The 20,012-nt window shown below is 45.0% G+C and overlaps 1 protein-coding gene across 4 annotated transcripts in view; it reads right to left on the reverse strand.

The window, feature by feature from the left end:
• The window catches only part of rims3 (regulating synaptic membrane exocytosis 3), a 372,715-nt gene that overhangs the window by 69,947 nt on the left and 282,756 nt on the right, over nt 1–20,012 (reverse strand). For all 4 annotated transcript variants that reach the window (XM_087976947.1, XM_087976946.1, XM_087976948.1 and 1 more), the window contains exon 4: nt 1,890–2,031. In XM_087976947.1, the coding sequence (XP_087833073.1) occupies nt 1,890–2,031 (142 nt within the window). The remainder of the gene's footprint in view (nt 1–1,889; nt 2,032–20,012) is intronic.

Consider the following 20,012-nt stretch of genomic DNA (forward strand, 5'->3'; position numbering starts at 1 on the left):
GGTGGATATGGTGCCAATCAAACAGCCTGCTTTGTCCTGGATGGTGTCAAGCCTATTGAACGTTGTTGGAGCCGGACCCATCCAGGAAAATGGGAAGTATTCCATCACACTCCTGACTTGTGCCTTGTAGATGGTGGACAGGCTTTGGGGAGTCAGGAGGTGAGTTATTTGCAGCAGGATTCCCAGTCCTTCATATGCTGAGGCATTCACAGTATTTACATGGCTGGTCTAGTTCAGTTTCTTCCCCAGCATGTTGATAGTGGGGGAATAAAGTGATAGCAATGCCATTGAATGTCAAGGGGAGATGGTTAGAGTCTCTCTTGTTGGGGCTGGTCATTACCTGCCAGTTGTATGGCATGAATATTATTTGCCATTTATCAGCCTAATACAATTCTGCTGCTGCTGATGGCTCACAGTACTCCATGGATGTCCGGGCTTGAGTTGCTAGGTCTACTCAAAACCTTGAACATTTATTACAGTGATAATATCACGCAACATGATGGTGAGTATCCTCAATATGAAGATGGGGTTCGACAGATGCAGGAAGATAAATGATGATTTGTCCAAACAGTTGTTTCCATCCCATTGGTTCCTTCAGCATCTGAAGCTGACCAAATCTTGTTAGCAACCCCCACCCCCTCCATGAGAGCCATCAGCCAATCAAAGGCTGGAATAGCCTCATTGCCAATATTGCACTGGATTGGTCATGGCTCTGGCTAATACTCACCAGGAATTGTTGATAAATTTCCTGATTCAACGATTGACAGCAGGATTGGGGGTAGAAGAGAAATGGTTAGGGGTGAGGGGAATGGGGGGAAGGGGGTCAAAGACAGGGAGCGGCATGGTGGCTCAGTGGTTAGCACTGCTGCCTCTCAGCGCCAGGGACTTGAGTTCAATTCCAGCTTCAGGCGACTGTATGGAGTTTGCATATTCTCCCCATGTCTGCGTGGGTTTCCTCTGGGTGCTCTGGTTTCCTCCCACAATCCAAAGATGTGCAGGTTAGGTGAATTGGCCATGCTAAATTGCCCACAGTGTTCAGGGAAGTTTAAGCTAGGGGAATGGGTTACTCTTCAGAGGGTCGGTATGGACGTGTTGGGCCGAAGGGCCCATTTCCACACTGTAGGGATTCTATGAGACAAGCCTGGGGATGACTTTACTGGTTCCACCTCCAAACTGATGCCTTGATTGGGCACAGAGTGTCTGACAATGAGAAACTGCCTCTCCACCAACCCCTGGCACAGCCCAACAGCTGGGCAGCATCTCAGAGACACAGGAAAGCTGTGCACCTCCCATTGAACCCTTGAGGTGGCGCAAGATCAGGGTTAATCTGTAGCAACTGATCATTCATAAGTCACATTGACAAGCCTTTCCCTTCATTGGTCCAGGAGGGTTTCCTCTCACTGGGGGATTGTGGCTGAGCACTGCAGGATCTCTCCCGTGGCACCAGACTCTTTGTTTCCCATTCTGACAAGTACCAGATCTTAGAAAATACAGCAGCATCCTCAGTTTATACTTTAGATATTAACAATAAACATTTATTCATAATTGCAAGGTATTTATTGCAAAGGGAAAATTAACTCTCCAGAACCTATTCAATATTTAAAGTTTGATAAGTTCCATTTTGTTCCATTTCTTCCAAGTGACATTATGTAAATATTAAAGTTGCTGTAACCTTTAAGAAAAGATGTGACTGTTTTTAATGTGTGACCAAGGACAGGACATCAACAGGATGCAGTGAATAAACCAATATAGCTTCTAGGAACACACCATCTCCACTCTGACAGATTATAAACAGAGACAGCACCAACGTCTACATGATTTGCTAAAATGGGACATCTTTCATATCGCCTGTACTGCTGAGGTGCTGTCTCCCTTTGCCGGATACTCACTTGCCATCGGAGCTGTTACTGTTGGTGCTGCCGTCTGTTGATTCTCTGCTGCCTTGCCGTGTCACGCGGTTTCTCATTTCCATAGCAATCCCAGTCTCCGTGCTCCTTCGGATGTTGCTGCGTAATTTCTTTGGAGCTGCCTCTGAAAAGGTAAAAGATGGAAAAATTTAGCACCACCAGATGGACTCATTCAGTCAATGCCACATTAATACTCAGTCTCACCATGGCCAATAATATCCAGTCTCACTCTTCCCCATTAATACCCAGTCTCACTCTGCCCCACTTACGCCCAGTCTTAATGCTCCATTAATACTAGTCTCACTCTCTTAACAAAGTCTTAACCTGCCCGTTAATATCACGTTAATATTGCCCAATTAATACTAGTCTCATTTTGCCCTCCATTGGAGTGACAGGGTGTGGGGGAAACCAGGGACCAGGAGTACCAGTTGGGAGACTTAGCAGTGCACAGGGGTGACAGGGTGTAGGAGTGCAAGGATGTAGGGGTACCATGACATAAGGATAAAAGGACTAGGGGTACCAGGGAGCAAAGAAACCAGAGTTAGGGGTAACAGAGTACCTGGGTCCAAATCTAGCATGGCCTAGGGGTACCAGGCCACAGGTTCACCAGTGTCCTGTGCTTCCAACCTCTAGGGACTCAGCAGTGATGAATTCAAAAATACCGCATTAATTGGAAAGTGTTTTGTGAAGTCCTGTGGCCATGAAAGTTCCTGGAGAAAAGCACAACCTTTCCTTTAGTTCAGCTCAAAGGTGGAGGGCCACAGGATGGAAGCCACAGGACAGACTGTTATGGAATATGGGAATAGACTGACTATTCGCCAGCTTGTGTATCAGAGATTGAACTCTTAGCAGATGGGAAACACAATCTCTTCATTGCTTAGAGGAGGAGACAAAGTATTTAACAGTGAGTTCTATGAATAGAATTGTCAATATTTAAAAATATCCTGAATATTGGTCTGCCTAACACCCACAAACAGATCGTCTTGTGTCTCATTTCCCACTTTATTTTCAAGAGATCCGGAGACACAGCAATCAAATTTAATTTGAAGATGAAGACAAGGGCACAGATGGTCACAGACAGAGTTCTGCTTTACGCAGGTTAATGAACACTTGGAATATTTACATCGTAAGGATGTGTTAGCTGACAGCAATCTGTTCCAGAAATGGAGCTGCCATGGAATTGCTCCTAAGGAAAAGCCTTCCTGTAGGCCAGGATTTCCAGTTTCCTTTATCCTTGCAAACAACCTTGTTAAGAGGGCACGGCAAGACAAACATGGTACACATACACGGCATAGAGAGTCATAGAGATGTACAGCATGGAAACAGACCCTTCGGTCCAACCCAACCATGCCGACCAGATATCCCAACCCAATCTAGTCCCACCTCCCAGCACCCAGCCCATATCCCTCCAAACCCTTCCTATTCATATACCCATCCAAATGCCTCTTAAATGTTGCAATTGTACTAGCCTCCACCACATCCTCTGGCAGCTCATTCCATACACGTACCACCCTCTGAGTGAAAAGGTTGCCCTTTAGGTCTCTTTTACATCTCGCTCTAAACCTATGCCCTCTGGTTCTGGACTCCCCGATCCCAGGGAAAAGACTTTGTCTATTTATCCTATCCATGCCCCTCATAATTTTGTAAACCTCTATAACGTCACCCCTCAGCCTCTGATGCTCCAGGGAAAACAGCCCCAGCCTGTTCAGCCTTTCCCTGTAGCTCAGATCCTCCAGCCCTGGCAACATCCTTGTAAATCTTTTCTGAACCCTTTCAAGTTTCACAACATCTTTCCAATAGGAAGGAGACCAGAATTGCATGCAATATTCCAACTGTGGCCTAACCAATGTCCTGTACAGCCACAACATAACCTCCCAACTCCTGTACTCAATACTCTGACCAATAAAGGAAAGCATACCAAACGCCTTCTTTGCTATTCTATCTACCTGCGACTCCACTTTCATGGAGCTATGAACCTGCACTCCAAGGTCTCTTTGTTCAGCAACACTCCCTAGGACCTTACCATTAAGTGTATAAGTACTGCTAAGATTTGCTTTCCCAAAATGCAGCACCTTGCATTTATCTGAATTAAACTCCATCTGCCACTTCTCAGCCCATTTGCCCATCTGGTCCAGATCCTGTTGTATCTGAGGTAACCCTCTTCACTGTCCACTACACCTCCAATTTTGGTGTCATCTGCAAACTTACTAACTGTACCTTTTATGCTCGCATCCAAATCATTTATGTAAATGACAAAAAGTAGAGGGCCCAGCACCGATCCTTGTGACACTCCACTGGTCACAGGCTTCCAGTCTGAAAAACAACCCTCCACCACCAACCTCTGTCTTCTACGTTTGAGCCAGTTCTCTATCTAAATGGCTAGTTCTCCCTGCATTCCATGAGATCTAACCATGCTAATCAGTCTCCCATGGGGAACCTTGTCGAACGCCTTACTGAAGTCCATATAGATCACATCTACTGCTCTGCCCTCATCAATCTTCTTTGTTACTTCTTCAAACAACTCAATCAGGTTTGTGCGACATGATTTCCCACGCACAAAGCCATGTTGACTATCCCGAATCAGTCCTTGCCTTTCCAAATACATGCACATCCTGTCCCACAGGATTCCCTCCAACAACATGCCCACCACCGAGGTCAGACTCACCGGTCTATAGTTCCCTGGCTTGTCTTTACCGCCCTTCTTAAACAGTGGCACCATGTTTGCGAACCTCCAGTCTTCCGGCACCTCACCTGTGACTATCGATGATACAAATATCTCAGCAAGAGGCCCAGCATTCAGGGGATGTAGAGTCAGTATGGATAGAGCTGAGAAATTCTAAGGGTAAAAAGACCCTCTTGGGAGTTATCTACAGGTCCCCAAACAGTAGTCTGGATGTCGGATGTAAGTTGAATCGGGAGCTGAAATTGGCCTGTCGCAAATATGTTACTACAGTTGTTATGGGGGATTTTAACATGCAGGTAGACTGGGAGAATCAGGATGGTGCTGGACCTCAAGAAAGAGACTTTGTGGAGTGCCTGCAAGATGGATTCTTAGAACAGCTGGTGCTGGACCCTACCAGGGAGAAGGCAATTCTGGATCTGGTATTGTGCAACGAACCAGAATTGGTCAGGGACCTCGAAGTGAAGGAGCCATTGGGAAGTAGTGACCATAATATAATTAGCTTCAATCTGCAATTTGAGAGGGAGTGGGTACAATCGGAAGTGACAATATTTCAGTTGAATAAAGGGAAATATGGAGCTATGAGGGAGGAGCTGGCCAAAGTACAATGGTACAATACCTTAGCAAGGATGACAGTGGAGGAACAATGGCAGATATTTCTGTGTATAATGCAGAAGATATAGGATCAGTTCATTCCAAAAAGAAGAAAGATCCTAGGAGGAGGCAGGGGTGGCCGTGGCTGATGAGGGAAGTTAAGAAACATATAAAGTTAAAAGAGAAAAAGTATAACATAGCAAAGATAAGTGGGAAAACGGAGGACTGGGAAGCTTTTAAAGAACAACAGAGGATTACTAAGAAGGAAATACGCAGAGAAAAAATGAGGTCGAAGGTAAACTGGCCAAAAATATAAAGGAGGATAGTAAAAGCTTTTTTAGATATGTGAAAGGGAAAAAAAATGGTTAAGACTAAAACTGGGCCCTTGAAGGCAGAAACAGGGGAATATATTACGGGGAACAAAGAAATGGCAGAAGAATTGAATTGGTACTTCAGATCTGTGTTCACTGGGGAAGACACAAGCAATCTCCCAGAGGTAACAGTGGCTGAAGGACCTGAACTGAAGGGAATTTATATTTGCCAGGAATTGGTGTTGGAGAGACTGTTAGGTCTGAAGGTGATAAGTCCCCGGGGCCTGATGGTCTACATCCCAGGTACTGAAGGAGGTGGCTCGAGAAATCGTGGATGCGTTGGTGATTATTTTCCAGAGTTCGATATATTTGGGATCAGTTCCTGCGGATTGGAGGGTGGCTAATGTTGTACCACTTTTTAAGAAAGGTGGGAGAGAGAAAGCAGGAAATTATAGACCAGTTAGTCTGACCTCAGTGGTGGGAAAGATGCTGGAGTCAATTATAAAGGATGAAATTACGACACATCTGGATAGTAGTAACAGGATAGGATAGAGTCAGCATGGATTTATGAAGGGGAAATCATGCTTGACTAATCTTCTGGAATTTTTTGAGGATGTAACTCTAAAGATGGATGAGGGAGATCCCGTAGATGTAGTGTACCTGGACTTTCAGAAAGCTTTTGATAAAGTCCCACATAGGAGGTTAGTGAGCAAAATTAGGGCGCATGGTATTGGGGGCAAAGTATTAACTTGGATTGAAAGTTGGTTGGCTGATAGGAAACAAAGGGTAGTGATAAATGGCTCCATTTCGGAATGGCAGGCAGTGACCAGTGGGGTACCGCAGGGATCAGTGCTGGGACCGCAGCTTCTTGCAATATATATTAATGATATAGAAGATGGTGTTAGTAATAACATTAGCAAATTTGCTGATGATACTAAGCTGGGTGGCAGGGTGAAATGTAAGATTACAGGGTGACCTGGACAGGTTAGGTGAGTGGTCAGATGCATGGCAGATGCAGTTTAATGTGGATAAATGTATGGTTATCCACTTTGGTGGCAAGAACAGGAAGGCAGATTACTACCTGAATGAAATCAATTTAGGTAAAGGGGCAGTACAAAGAGATCTTGTACACCAGTCAATGAAGGTAAGCATGCAGGTACAGCAAGTAGTGAAGAAGGCTAATAGCATGCTGGCCTTCATAACAAGAGGGATTGAGTATAGAAGCAAAGAGGTTCTTCTGCAGCTGTACAGGGCCCTGGTGAGACCACACCTGGAGTATTGTGTGCAGTTCTGGTCTCCAAATTTGAGGAAAGACATTCTGGCTATTGAGGGAGTGCAGTGTAGGTTCACGAGGTCAATTCCTGGAAATGCGGGACTACCTTACGCTGAAAGACTGGAGCGACTGGACTTGTATACCCTTGAGTTTAGAAGACTGAGAGGGGATTTGATTGAGACATATAAGATTATTAAAGGATTGGACACTCCGGAGGCAGGAAACATGTTTCCGTTGATGGGTGAGTGCCGAACCAGAGGACACAGCTTAAAAATACAGGGCAGACCATTTAGGACAGAGATGAGGAGAAACTTCTTCACCCAGAGAGTGGTGGCTGTGTGGAATGCTCTGCCCCAGAGGGCAGTGGAGGCCCAGTCTCTGGATTCATTTAAGAAAGAGTTGGTAGAGCTCTCAATGATAGTGCAATCAAGGGTTATGGAGATAAGGCAGGAACAGGATACTGATTAAGGATGATCAGCCATGATCATATTGAATGGTGGTGCAGGCTCGAAGGGCAGTATGGCCTACTCCTGCACCTATTGTCTGTTGTCTATTGTCAATCACTTCTCTAGCTTCCCACAGAGTTCTTGGGTACACCTGATCAGGTCCTAGGGATTTATCCACCGTTAACCATTTCAAGACATCCAGCACGTCCTCCTCTGTAATCTGGACATTTTGCAAGATGTCACCATTTATTTCCCTGCTGTCTATATCTTCCAAATCCTTTTCCACAGTAAATACTGATGCAAAATATTAATTTAGTATCTCCCCCATTTTTTGTGGCTTCACACAAAGGCCACTTTGCTAATCTTTGAGGGGCCCTATTCTCTCCCTAGTTACCCTTTTGTCCTTAACATATTTGTAAAAACCCTTTGGATTCTCTTTAATTCTATTTGCCAAAGTTATCTCATGTCCCCGTTTTGCCCTCCTGATTTCCGTCTTAAGTATACTCCTGCTTTCTTTACACTCTTATAAGGATTCACTCGATCTATCCTGTCTATACCTGACATATGCTTCCTTCTTTTTCTTAACCAAACCCTCAATTTCTTTAGTCATCCAGCATTCCCCATACCTACCAGCCTTTCCTTTCACCCTGACAAGAATATACTTTCTCTGGATTTTTGCTATCTCATTTCTGAAGGCTTCCCATTTTCCAGCCATCCCTTTACCTGCGAACATCTGCCTCCAATCATTAATGTAGCAATACTTCACACTCACCTTCCGATAGGATTGTTCTGAATTTGTCCCCATCACCTTTCTCCTCACTGTGTGTGACATTTACCATGATGTGGACTTAAGATCCACCAAAAAAGAGCTGAGTTTGTGTCGACTCCATCACCCCCCACATTGGTGTCAACAACAACACTGGTTGGAGTTCAAAACCAGATCGACTCCAGCCCACATCAGATGGCAGAAATGGTTTCTGCGAAAGGATCATACCTGATAGAAAGATTAGGTTCCCTACAGTGTGGAAACAGGCCCCTTGGCTCAACCAGTCCACACCGACCCTCAGATGAGTAACCCACCCAGACCCATTTCCCTCTGACTAATGCACCTAACACTACAGGATATTTAGCATGGCCAATTTACCTGACTGGCACATCTTTGGACTGTGTGAGGAAACCGGAGCACCTGGAGGAAACCCACGCAGACACGGGGAGAATGTGCAAACTCCACACAGACAGTCACCCAAGGCTGGAATTGAACCTGAGACCCTGGTGCTGTGAGACAGCAGTGCTAACCACTGAGTCACCGTGCCACCCAAAGTTTAAATTCTCCTAGGCTTGGTCCTACAAGACCAGATTAGATTCCCTACAGTATGGAAATAGGCCCTTTGGCCCAACAAGTCTTTGGCCCAAACTGCCTTTAAATGTGACACAGACAATGATAAGGCTGATTTACCTGGTCATTGGACAGATCCTTAATTATAAGGGAATTGGTGGATGTGGGCGGGGAGCAGGCAGGAAGGTGAAGGCCAAAACCAGATCAGTCTTTAACTAATTGAATGTTGGAGTAAGCTCAAGTGGCTGATTGGCCATTCTTGCTCATGTTACTTATGACTTTCTCTGAAAGAAGCTGGACCTGAAATGCGAGTGCTTGAGGTGATATTGGGAAGGTATCTGAATTGGGATAGTCAGGAACTCCACAGCTCTCATAGCCAGCTACATCAAAGAACACAATGTAACATTAAAGACTCATGATGCTGTTAGTTTTGATTCAGTCCTGAGATTCAGAATGGACACTGTTCATTCGGCCTGGGTTCCTGCCCCAATAATGTTATTCAACTCAATAGGAAAGTGGCAGGGTCATTGTTTATTGCCCATCTCTAATTGCCCTTGAGAAGGTGGTGGTGAGTTTTAAGCTGCTGCAGTTCTTGGGGTATGGGGTCATCCACTGTGCTATTAGAAAGGGAGTTCCAGGATTTTGACCTAGCAACAGTGAAGTAATGGTTATAGGTTTCTAAGTCAGGATGATGTCTGGCTTGGAGGAGAAATGATGGTGTTCCTATGTGTCTGCTGCCCACACAGTGTGCTGTCCTACAAATCCTGATAGACTCTAAGCATCTCTCTGAGGGTACATCCTTAAGGTCCAGCCTGAGTCATTGAGCAGTTCTACCATGGACAGTTAGCAATGCAACCACATGCTGAGCTCAGTACATGAACGCACACATTGCTGGGGAACTAACCAATATTGGTGCCCATCTACCTTCAGAGGTCAGTGTGCTGTGACTTATCATGAGCAACCAGCTGGTTCCAGCATGGAACCGTACCATCAGGAGGTGTAAGAGAAGAGAAATGGTGACCCAGAGATGTTACCGCTGGACTATTAATTCAGAGACCCAGGTATGTTCTGAGAACCCGGGTTCAAATGCTGCCGTGGCAGACGGTGGAATTTGGGTTCAACAAATATCTGGAATCAGCAGTCTAATAATAACCAAAAAGGAATTATTGGAAAAATCCATCACATTCACTAATGTGAAGGAAATTGCCATCTTTACCTGATCTGGCCTACATGTAACTCCAGACCCACAGGAATATGGCTGACATGTGTAGTGATTGGGACAAGGTGGATGTCATTGACAAAGTTCTTGATTGGGGTTGTTAACCTGAGCCAATCAGGAAAGCCTTGGCTGTCTAATATAACCGGGAGAAAGGGCAGTGTTTGTCACTGGCCACCCGGGTGTTTTCCTATCTTCCTGGTGGTGGAAATTGAATAAAAGATTGGTGCACTTTGTGTCTTTCACTGTGTCTCACACCTGCACACACACACCATGGGTGCTGGGGAAAAAAATAAGCACTACCGCACTTAGGTGGTAGTGTGGGGGTTAAAAGAAAATAAAAAAAAAGAGGAAAAAAAAAAAAGAGGAGAGTAAAATAAGCACTACCCCAATTAGGCTGTAGTGTGGGGATTAAATATAAAAAAAAAAAAGAAAAAAAAAAAGAATATAACCGGGAGAAAGGGCAGTGTTTGTCACTGGCCACCCGGGTGTTTTCCTATCTTCCTGGTGGTGGAAATTGAATAAAGATTGGTGCACTTTGTGTCTTTCACTGTGTCTCACACCTGCACACACACACCATGGGTGCTGGGGATAAAATAAGCACTACCGCACTTAGGTGGTAGTGTGGGGATTAAAAAAAATTAAAAAAATAAATAAATAAATAAATAAAAATATTAAAAAAAAGAAAAAAAAGAAGAAAAAAAATTAAAATGGTGTCTCTACCAAAAAAAAAAATATATAACCGGGAGAAAGGGCAGTGTTTGTCACTGGCCACCCGGGTGTTTTCCTATCTTCCTGGTGGTGGAAATTGAATAAAGATTGGTGCACTTTGTGTCTTTCACTGTGTCTCACACCTGCACACACACACCATGGGTTCTGGGGATAAAATAAGCACTACCGCACTTAGGTGGTAGTGTGGGGGTTAAAAGAAAGAAAAGAAAAAAAAGAAAAAAAAAAATAATAATATAACCGGGAGAAAGGGCAGTGTTTGTCACTGGCCACCCGGGTGTTTTCCTATCTTCCTGGTGGTGGAAATTGAATAAAGATTCGTGCACTTTGTGTCTCTCACTGTGTCTCACACCTACACACACACACACACACCACGGGTGCTGGGGAAAAATAAGCACTACCGCAGTTAGGTGGTAGTGTGGGGGTTAATATAACCAGGAGATTCACAAAAAAAGAGAAAAAAAACAGGAAAAAAAATATAACCAGGAGAAAATTGCTGTCTCTTGTACGCAGCTGTAAATGTAACTGTTTGTTGTAAACTGTTTTTGTAATTTGTTTAATAAACAAAAATATAACCAGGAGATCCGCAGGGAGTGGAGTGCATCATTTCTCCCTCCAACTCTATTTTGATTTAGTCTCTACCCTCCCCTTCACTGTTTGATCACACAGCACTGCCCTTTGATGTGAAGGGCACTGCTTGTCACTGGCCACCCGGGTGTTTTCTATTTTCCTGATGGTGGAGATTAGAATAAAGATTTGCGCACCTCGTGTCTTTCACTGTGTCTCAAAAAAAATATAACCAGATGTATTATTTCCCCGTTCAACTCTATTTTGATTTAGTCCCTGCCCACCCCCTCACTGTTTGATCACACAGCACTGTCCCTTGATGTGAAGGGCAGTGTTTGTCACTGGCCACCCGGGTGTTTCCTATCTTCCTGGTGGTGGAAACCGAATAAAGATCCGTGCACTTTGTGTCTCTCACTGTGTCTCACACCTGCACACACACACCATGGGTGCTGGGGGAAAATTAAGCACTACCGCACTTAGGTGGGAGTGTGGGGGTAAGAAAAAAGAAAAAAAAAACAGGAATGTCAGACATACTGTTCACTAAAATAAATATAAACAGGAGATGTATTATTTCCCCTTCCAACTCTATTTTGATTTAGTCCCTGCCCTCCCCTTCACTGTTTGATCACACAGCACTGCCCTTCGATGTGAAGGGCACTGCTTGTCACTGGCCACCCGGGTGTTTTCCTATCTTCCTGGTGGTGGAAATTGAATAAAGATTCGTGCACCTTGTGTCTCTCACTGTGTCTCACACCTCCACACACACACCATGGGTGCAGTTAGGTGGTAATGTGGGGGTAAGAAAAAACGAAATTAGAAACAAAGGTTACCACTGGTTAAGCACCTTATTAATACTATATCTCATTTCTGTAATATTCAGCTACCTATCTTCATAAACTCACCGAACAAACTCCCAAGAAGTCTTGACATGGAAATCACGGCGGGTTCCTGGCAACTTCAGCTTTCTCCAAAGGATCGGTCATCAGGCAGCACTTATACCAGAGTGGAGAAGTCATTGACCTTCAGTGGTGGGCAATCCTCTCGACAGCTGGGACTGCACTGACCCGGATGGTAACCTGGACCACACTGGCATGATCTGCTGTCAGTCTGGTGTCAAGGGAAGTAGGTGGTTCCACCTCTGTACCATGTTATCCAGCAGGATGTCTGGGATGCTGCCCACAAAGCAGGTTGCCCATTTCCCCCTGTCTGCCCCTGTAAGTGTCAGGAACCATGCAGGGAAGCTCCAGATTGTCCAGATGCACAACAATCTTTTAAAGATGGTACGGTTTGTTACTACCATGATATCCCAGGGGTATGGAGCTTTTCTGGGAACGGGGTGTGGTAAGGTGGGGCTGGAATCAGACTTTGTCAGAAGGATGTCACAGAGGTGTGGTTGGCAGTTAATGCCTTGAGTTTGGTAAAATATGGCGAAAAAATTTGCTAGGCCTTGCATCAAGAAACAATCCAAAAATCTTGAAGGTGAGTTTTCCTCTTAAATGCTTACCTCATGAATAGGTGGAGTAAAGGTTGAACAGGTGTGGATGTGGACTGCTGGACATATGAACTAATATATTTGGACTTTAACTAAACCCGAGACACTAAACGTGAATTGTCTCCGATCCAACTCTCTCCTGTAACCAAAGGAAAAGACTGTGTGGAGGGTTGGTAAGGTGAAGCTTTTTTTAATTTATTCACTATCTCTTGGCAATTTACAGCAGAGAGGGTTGAGGCCAGCGCAGTTGCATGCTCCTCTTACAGGATGTGGGAGGTAAGGGTCACCACTAGTGTCCCTGCTGACTTCACCTGTGGGAAGTGCACCAACTCCAGCTCCTCACAGACTGCGTTAGGGACCTGGAACTGGATTAACTTTGGATCATTCGGGAGGCTAAGGGGGTGATAGAAAGGAGTTATAGGGAGGTAGTCACACCGACATTACAGGATAAAGGTAGCTGGGTGACCGTCAGGAGAGGGAAAGGGAATAGGAATATCGGGAAAAGGCACAGCGGCCAGGTTTCTGGCACTGAGCCTGGCTCGGTGGCTCAGAAGGGAAGTGGGGAGTATAGGGGAGAGAGAGCAATAGCAGTAGTGATAGGAGACTCAATCATGAGAGGAACAGACAGGAGATTCTGTGGTCGCGAGTGAGACTCCCAGATGATATGTTGCCTCCTGGGTGCCAGGATCGGGGATGTCTTGGATTAAACCTACAGGATTCTTATGGGAGAGGGAGAGCAGCCAGAAGTCATGGTACACACTGGCACCAATCGCATGGGTAGGGAAAGGGAGGAGGAGGACCTGAAAAGAGAATATAGGGAGTTAGGTTGGAAGCTAGAAGGCAGGACAAGCAGAGTAGTAATCCCAGGCATGCTACTGGTGCCACATGCTAATGAGGCTTGGAATAGAGAGCGAGTGCAGATGAATACTTGGCTGCAAGGCTGATGTAGGAGGGAGGACTTCAGATCATTGGGATATATTCTGGGGAAGGTGGGACCTGTACAAGAAGGATGGGTTGCACTTGAACTGGAGGGGCACCAATATCCTGGGAGAGAGATTTGCTCAGGCTCTTCAGGAGAGTTTAAATTAGATTGCCTTGGGGTGGGAACCTGAGCTACGGATCAGATGATGGAGTCGGTAGTGAACAGCCAGATACAGCGGGCAGAGAGTCTGTGAGGAGGGATAAGCACTTGAGAGGGCAAAGCGTGCAGTCAGTGTGAAGGGCTGAAGTGTGTCAGTTTTAATGCAAGAAGTATCAGGAATAAGGGCGACAAACTCAGAACATGGATCAGTACTTGGAACTATGATGTTGTGGCCATTACAGAAACTTGGATATCACAGGGCAGGAATGGCTGTTGGATGTTCCAGGGTTTAGATGGTACAAAAGGAATGGGGCGGGAGTCAAAAAAGGTGGACAAGTGGCATTGCTAATGATGGATAGTCTCACAACTGCAGTAAAGGAGGTCGTTGAGGAGGGTTTGTCTACAGGGTTAGTGTGGGTGGAAGTCAGAAATGGGAAAGGAGCAGTCACTTTATTGGGAGTTTTCCACAGACACACACACACCAACCGCCCCCCCCCCCCCCCCCCCCCCCACCCCCCCACCCCCACCCCTCCTCTCCCCAAAATAGCAACAGAAACACGGAGGAGCAGAGTGAGAGGCAGATTTTGGAAAGGTGCAGAAGTAACAGGGTTGTTGTCATGGGTGACTTCAACTTCCCTAATATTGATTGGAACCTGCTTACTGCAAATAGTTGGAGCAGATTTTGTCAGGTGTGTCCAGAAAGGGATAGTAGGGTGGAGGAACCTTGATTGACAAGGAATGTGACAAGGAATGTGGAACACCTAGTCAAGAGGAAGAAGGAAACTTACTTAAGGAGGCAAGGATCAGACAGGGCTTTAGAGGGTTACATGGTAGCCACGATCAACCTGAAGAATGGGCTTAGGAGAGCTAGAAGGGGGCATGATAAAGCTTTAGCAGGTAGGATTAAGGAAAATCTCAAGGCATTCTACATTTATGTGAGGAACAAGAGGATGGCAAGACTAAGAGTAGGCCCGATCAGGGATAGTGAAGGTAACTTGTGCCTGGAGTCGGAGGAAGTAGGGGAGGTCCTTAATGATTACTTTGCTTCGGTATTCACGAATGAGAGGGACCTTGACAATTCTGAGGACAGCGCAAAATAGACTGATATGCTGGAACAGGTTGAGGAAGAAAGAGGATGTGCTGAAAATTTTGAAAAACTTAAGGATAGATCTATCCCCTGGGCCAGACGGATACATCCAAGGTTACTACAGGAAGCAAGAGACAAGACTGCTGCACCCTTGGTGATGATCTTTGCATCCTCACTGTCCACTGGAGTATTGACAGATGATTGGAGGGTGACAAATGTTATTCCCTTATTCAAGAAAGAGAATAGGGATAATCCTGGGAATTACAGACTAGTCAGTCTTACATCAGTGGTGGGCAAAGTACTGGAGAGGATTCTGAGAGACAGGATTTATGATTACTTGGAAAACCATAGTTTGATTAGAGATAGTCAGCATGGCGTTGTGAGGGGCAGGACATGTCAAACAAATCGTATTGAATTCTTTGAGGATGTGACAAAACAAGTTGATGAAGGTAGAGTGGTGGATGTGGCGTACATGGATTTCAGCAAGCACTTAATAAAGTTTCCCATGGTAGGCTCATTCAGATAGTAAGGAGGCATGGGATACAGGGAAACCTGTCTGTCTGGATACAGAATTGGCTGGCCCATACAAGACAGAGGGTGGTAATAGATGGAAAATATTCAGCCTGGAGCTCGGTGACCAGTGGTGTTCTGTAGGGATCTGTTCTGGGATCTCTGCTCTTTGTGATTTTTATAAATGACTTGGATGAGGAAGTGGAAGGGTGGGTTAGTAAGTTTGTCGATGACACAAAGGTTGGTGGAGTTGTGGATAGTGTGAAGAGCTGTTATAGGTTGCAACTGGACATTGACAGGATGCAGAGCTGGGCTGAGAAGTGGGAGATGGAATTCAACCTGGAAAAGTGTGAAGTCATTCAATTTGGAAGGTTGAATTGGAATGCAGAATACAGGGTTAAATACAGGATTCTTGACAGTGTGGAAAATCAAAGGGATCTTGGGGTCCATATCCATGGATCCCTCAAAGTTGCCACCCAAGTTGATAGGGTTGTTAGGAAGGTGTATGGTGTGTTGGCTTTCATTAGCAGGAGAATTGAGTTTAAGAACCACAAGGTTATGCTGCAGTTCTATCGAGCCCTAGTTAAGAATATTGTGTTCAGTTATGGTCATCTCTTTATGGGAAGGATGTGAAAGATTTAGAGAGGGTGCAGAGGAGATTTACCAGGATGCTGGCTGGACTGGAGGGCATGTCGTATGAAGAGAGGTTGAGGGAGCTAGGGCATAGAAGGATGAGAGGTGACTTGCTAGAGGTGTACAAGATGTTGAGAGGCATAGATAGAGTGGATAGCCAGAAACTGTTCCCCATGACTGAAACGTCCATCATGAGGGAGCATAATTTTACAAGAATTGGAGGAAGGTTTAGGGGTGATGTCAGAGGTAGGATCTTTACACAGAGAGTGGTGGGTGCATGGAATGTACAGTCGAGTCAGATACATTTGGGATATTTAAGTGACTCTTGGATCGGCACACAGAGCATCGTACAATGAAGGGTATGTAGGTTAGTCTGATCTTAGAGTCCAATAAAAGACCAGCACAACATTGAGGGCCGAAGGGCCTGTACTGTGCTGTACTGCTCCATGTTTTATGTTCTGTGTTCTATGTTCTGTGTTCTATATTCTATGTTCTAACTCATGCTTAGCCAAAAAAATTAAAATTCTGCTTGTGGTCTGCTCCCTCACCCATCCATAGCAAAAATAATCGTACATTGCGTTGTGGTTCAGTGAATGATCACCAAGGAGCTGGCTTGGGGCAGTGAGTTGACATGGAGGAAGATACTTGCATTACAGCAGTCCAGAGAAGGTTCACTCAGCTGATTCCTGTGATGGAATCTTCCCCCTTGCCTAGACCCGATTCGAATCCCATACACTACATTCAACATCTCCTCCCTTCACCACCAACACTCAGTAACAGCACTATGTACCATCTACAAGATGCACTGCAGTAACTCTTTTGACAGTACCTTCCAAACCTGTGACCACTCCCACCTCGAAGACCCAAGGCAGCAGATATATGGTTAAAATCACACAAAACCAGGTTAAAGTCCAACACCAGGTTATAGCTGCTCTGAAAGCTAGTGCTTCCAAATAAACCCATTGGACTATAACCTGGTGTTGTGTGATTTTTAACTTTGTCCACTCCAGTCCAACACTGGCTTCTCCACAAGCAGATGTATGGGGACACTCCCATCTGAAATCCCGACAGCAGATTAATGGCAGTGATGAAAGAAGGCAGCTCACTAGTACCTTCTCAAGGGCAGTTATAGGTGGATAAAACATTGACCCAACCCTAATCCTAACTCATATCCCCTGAATGAATGACACACTGCTGCATTGTTACATTGCAGCACACTGTGTATATATGCCCACTTCATTGCTCAGATCGATCCTGTGCAGCTTCTACACTCATCGCTTGGTGGCACACTGATTAAGAAAATTCATCTGCACACATTATCGAAATTCAAGTCCTTCTTGACCCTTTAAATTGCTTTTTCCTCACCATCTATATTTGGGTAACAGAAGCTCTTGATTTTAATTTTTATATTCTTTGAAATGTACTGTCAGATTTGCTCCTCCATCTCTGTGTCACCATGGGAGGTTCTATGGTTAAAAACCCAGTCATGTAACAGGCTCTTTCTTGTTCATTCACTCTATCCAAGTTGATCAAGGCCTTGAATCCTCGCATACATCATCAGTCTGCACAGCTGCAACACTATTCTTGGTCAACCTCTCCTTGTACTGAAGATGGCGCTCTGATTGGCAACTTGTAAACTTTTTACTGTACTCATTTTAGTGCATGTGACAATAAAACTAATTCAATTGAATTCTCCTCCGGTCTTTTTCACGTCCCTACCTCCCGTGGATACATCAGAGTCAGGAATGTTTAGCTCCCAGTCCTGCCCTTACTGAAGTCATGTTAAGTAGCTATGGCAGCTTGCATCATCAGCTCATCTGCCTCATTTATAAGCCTCTTCACATTAATACGCACACACTCCAACACCAGGCCGTAGTTTACTTTACTTCACCAGCCGAATTCCTGCTCGTCCTGTAATATTCTCTGTGCTGTTTCTGTCGCATCATAAAATGAAATTGGAGATCTTGACTAAGCACAGCAATCAATCTCTATTTATTGAGCTTTGTCAGACATGGGAAGAGGAAATCCCTATGGATGGACAGCATCAGGATCACAGGCTTAAAGTCAGTTGCTTCTTCCACGCATCTTACAATTATCAGTCATTAAATCTTTAAATATGCATATACCCTATCCAAAAATGTTGTTTTCTGAAAGAAAACTATTTTGTGTTGGCATTAATCAGCATCGTTTGTTTCCATAATCTCCGTAGCGAGCTTGTTATGTAGTTTAATTAACAAGTTTGCTGGTGTCTACCTGTTCCAGAGGTGTTATATAGTGTCAGATTTGAAGATGCAAATTCCTGTTTTAAAACTATCGGAAAGTAGCATAGGAAGAGCAAGAGAAATCAATTATCTCCTGGAACAGTAACATGGGAAGAATGGCTTTAAAGACAATTAGCTTCTATTTGATCTTTATAACAATTAACCTCTCAATGACCCAGGGAAGCATAACATGAGGGCTGAAAATGGAGAATGTTTCATGCTGCTGTGTGCCAATTAGATATCTTATATGTCACAAAACAACTGGTCCTGTAGGTCGACTATGAGCAGTATTGTACAAGGACCCTGTGTTTACACAGGAAACAAGGATAAAGGCTATCAGTGACATTGCTTCAGACAGGTACTGGTCTCTTTGCCCTTGAATCAGACACCAATACATGATCAGTTTCACAGAACAAACAAGGTTTTTATGATTCAATCGAGGAGAAAGTTTTAAAAAAGTAACTTGATTTGTAGCCTCTTTTAAACACTACATTTACAGAAAATAACAAATAGTGTAACGTGGGCTGGAATGAAGCATTTGTTGCCAGTATTAACACCACCTGCATCTGTTCATGTTTACCAAGCAAGGCTGTACAAAGCAGCAAACAGCAAAACAGAGACAGCTCAACGATATCGACTGTAATCATTCAAACAACTTCTGCAATTACTCAGTCATGGTGCCATGTCCAAGAGATCTCAAAGGATCACAGAATCCCTACAGTGTGAAAGCAGACCATTCAGCCCATCGAGTCCACACTGATGGGCTGAACTTACCCCTGGCTAATGCACCTAATCTACACATCCCCTGAACACTATGGGCAATTTAGCACGGCCAATTCACCCAACCTGCACATCTTTGGATTGTGGGAGGAAACCAGAGCACCTGGAGGAAACCCAATGCAGACATGGGGAGAATGTGCAAACTCCACACAGACAATCGCCCAAGGCTGGAATTGAACTGAGGTCCCTGGCGCTGTGAGGCACAAGCGCTAACCCATTCAGCCAGCATGCCATCCAGTAGTCATCAAATCCCTACAGTATGGAAGTAGGCCATTCAGCCCACTGACTCCACACCAACCCTCCAAAGAGCATCCCACCCAGACCCACCCCAACTACATAACCCTGCATTTCCCATGGTTAATCCAATTAGCTCACACATCCCCTGGACACCATGGGCAATTTAGCTTGGCCAATCCACCTAACCTGGGGGATGCCACTGGCATTTAGAAATCTGTCATCCTCTATTCTAAAGATATTCAATGACTAAGATTTCATATCCAACAGCTCTCTTGTATCGAGAAATCCAAAGATTCACAACTTTCTGTACAGAAGAAAAAGTTCTCATCTCCATCCTAAGTAACTTCCCCATCACTTTGGAATTGTGCCCCTTTGGTTATATATTCCCTTTAATATTTTGTAGGTTTCAATTATATCAAACATTATAAACCCTACAGTGTGGAAGCAGGCTATTCAGCCCATCAAGTCCACACTGACCCTCCAAAGAGCATCCCAACCCAGACACCCCTCCCCCTCCATGTTTTTCCCATGGCTAATCCAACTCGCCGGTACAGGCCTGTGACAATGGGCAACTTTAGCACGGCCAATCCACCTAACCAGCACATCCCTGGGCATTATGGGACAATTCCTCACGGCCAATCCACCCAACCAGCACATCCCTGGGCACTATGGGACAATTTCCCACAGCCAACCCACCCAACCAGCACATCCCTGGGCACTATGGGACAATTTCCCATGGCCAATCCACCCAACCAGCACATCCCTGGGCACTATGAGACAATTTCCCATAGGCCAATCCACTCAACCAGCACATCCCTGGGCACTATGAGACAATTTCCCATAGGCCAATCCACCCAACCTGCACATCCCTG

Source organism: Chiloscyllium plagiosum, unplaced genomic scaffold, assembly GCF_037043375.1.
Source record: "Chiloscyllium plagiosum isolate Xiang-an unplaced genomic scaffold, Cpla_swu_hap1 HiC_scaffold_30, whole genome shotgun sequence".
Taxonomy (NCBI): Eukaryota; Metazoa; Chordata; class Chondrichthyes; order Orectolobiformes; family Hemiscylliidae; genus Chiloscyllium; species Chiloscyllium plagiosum.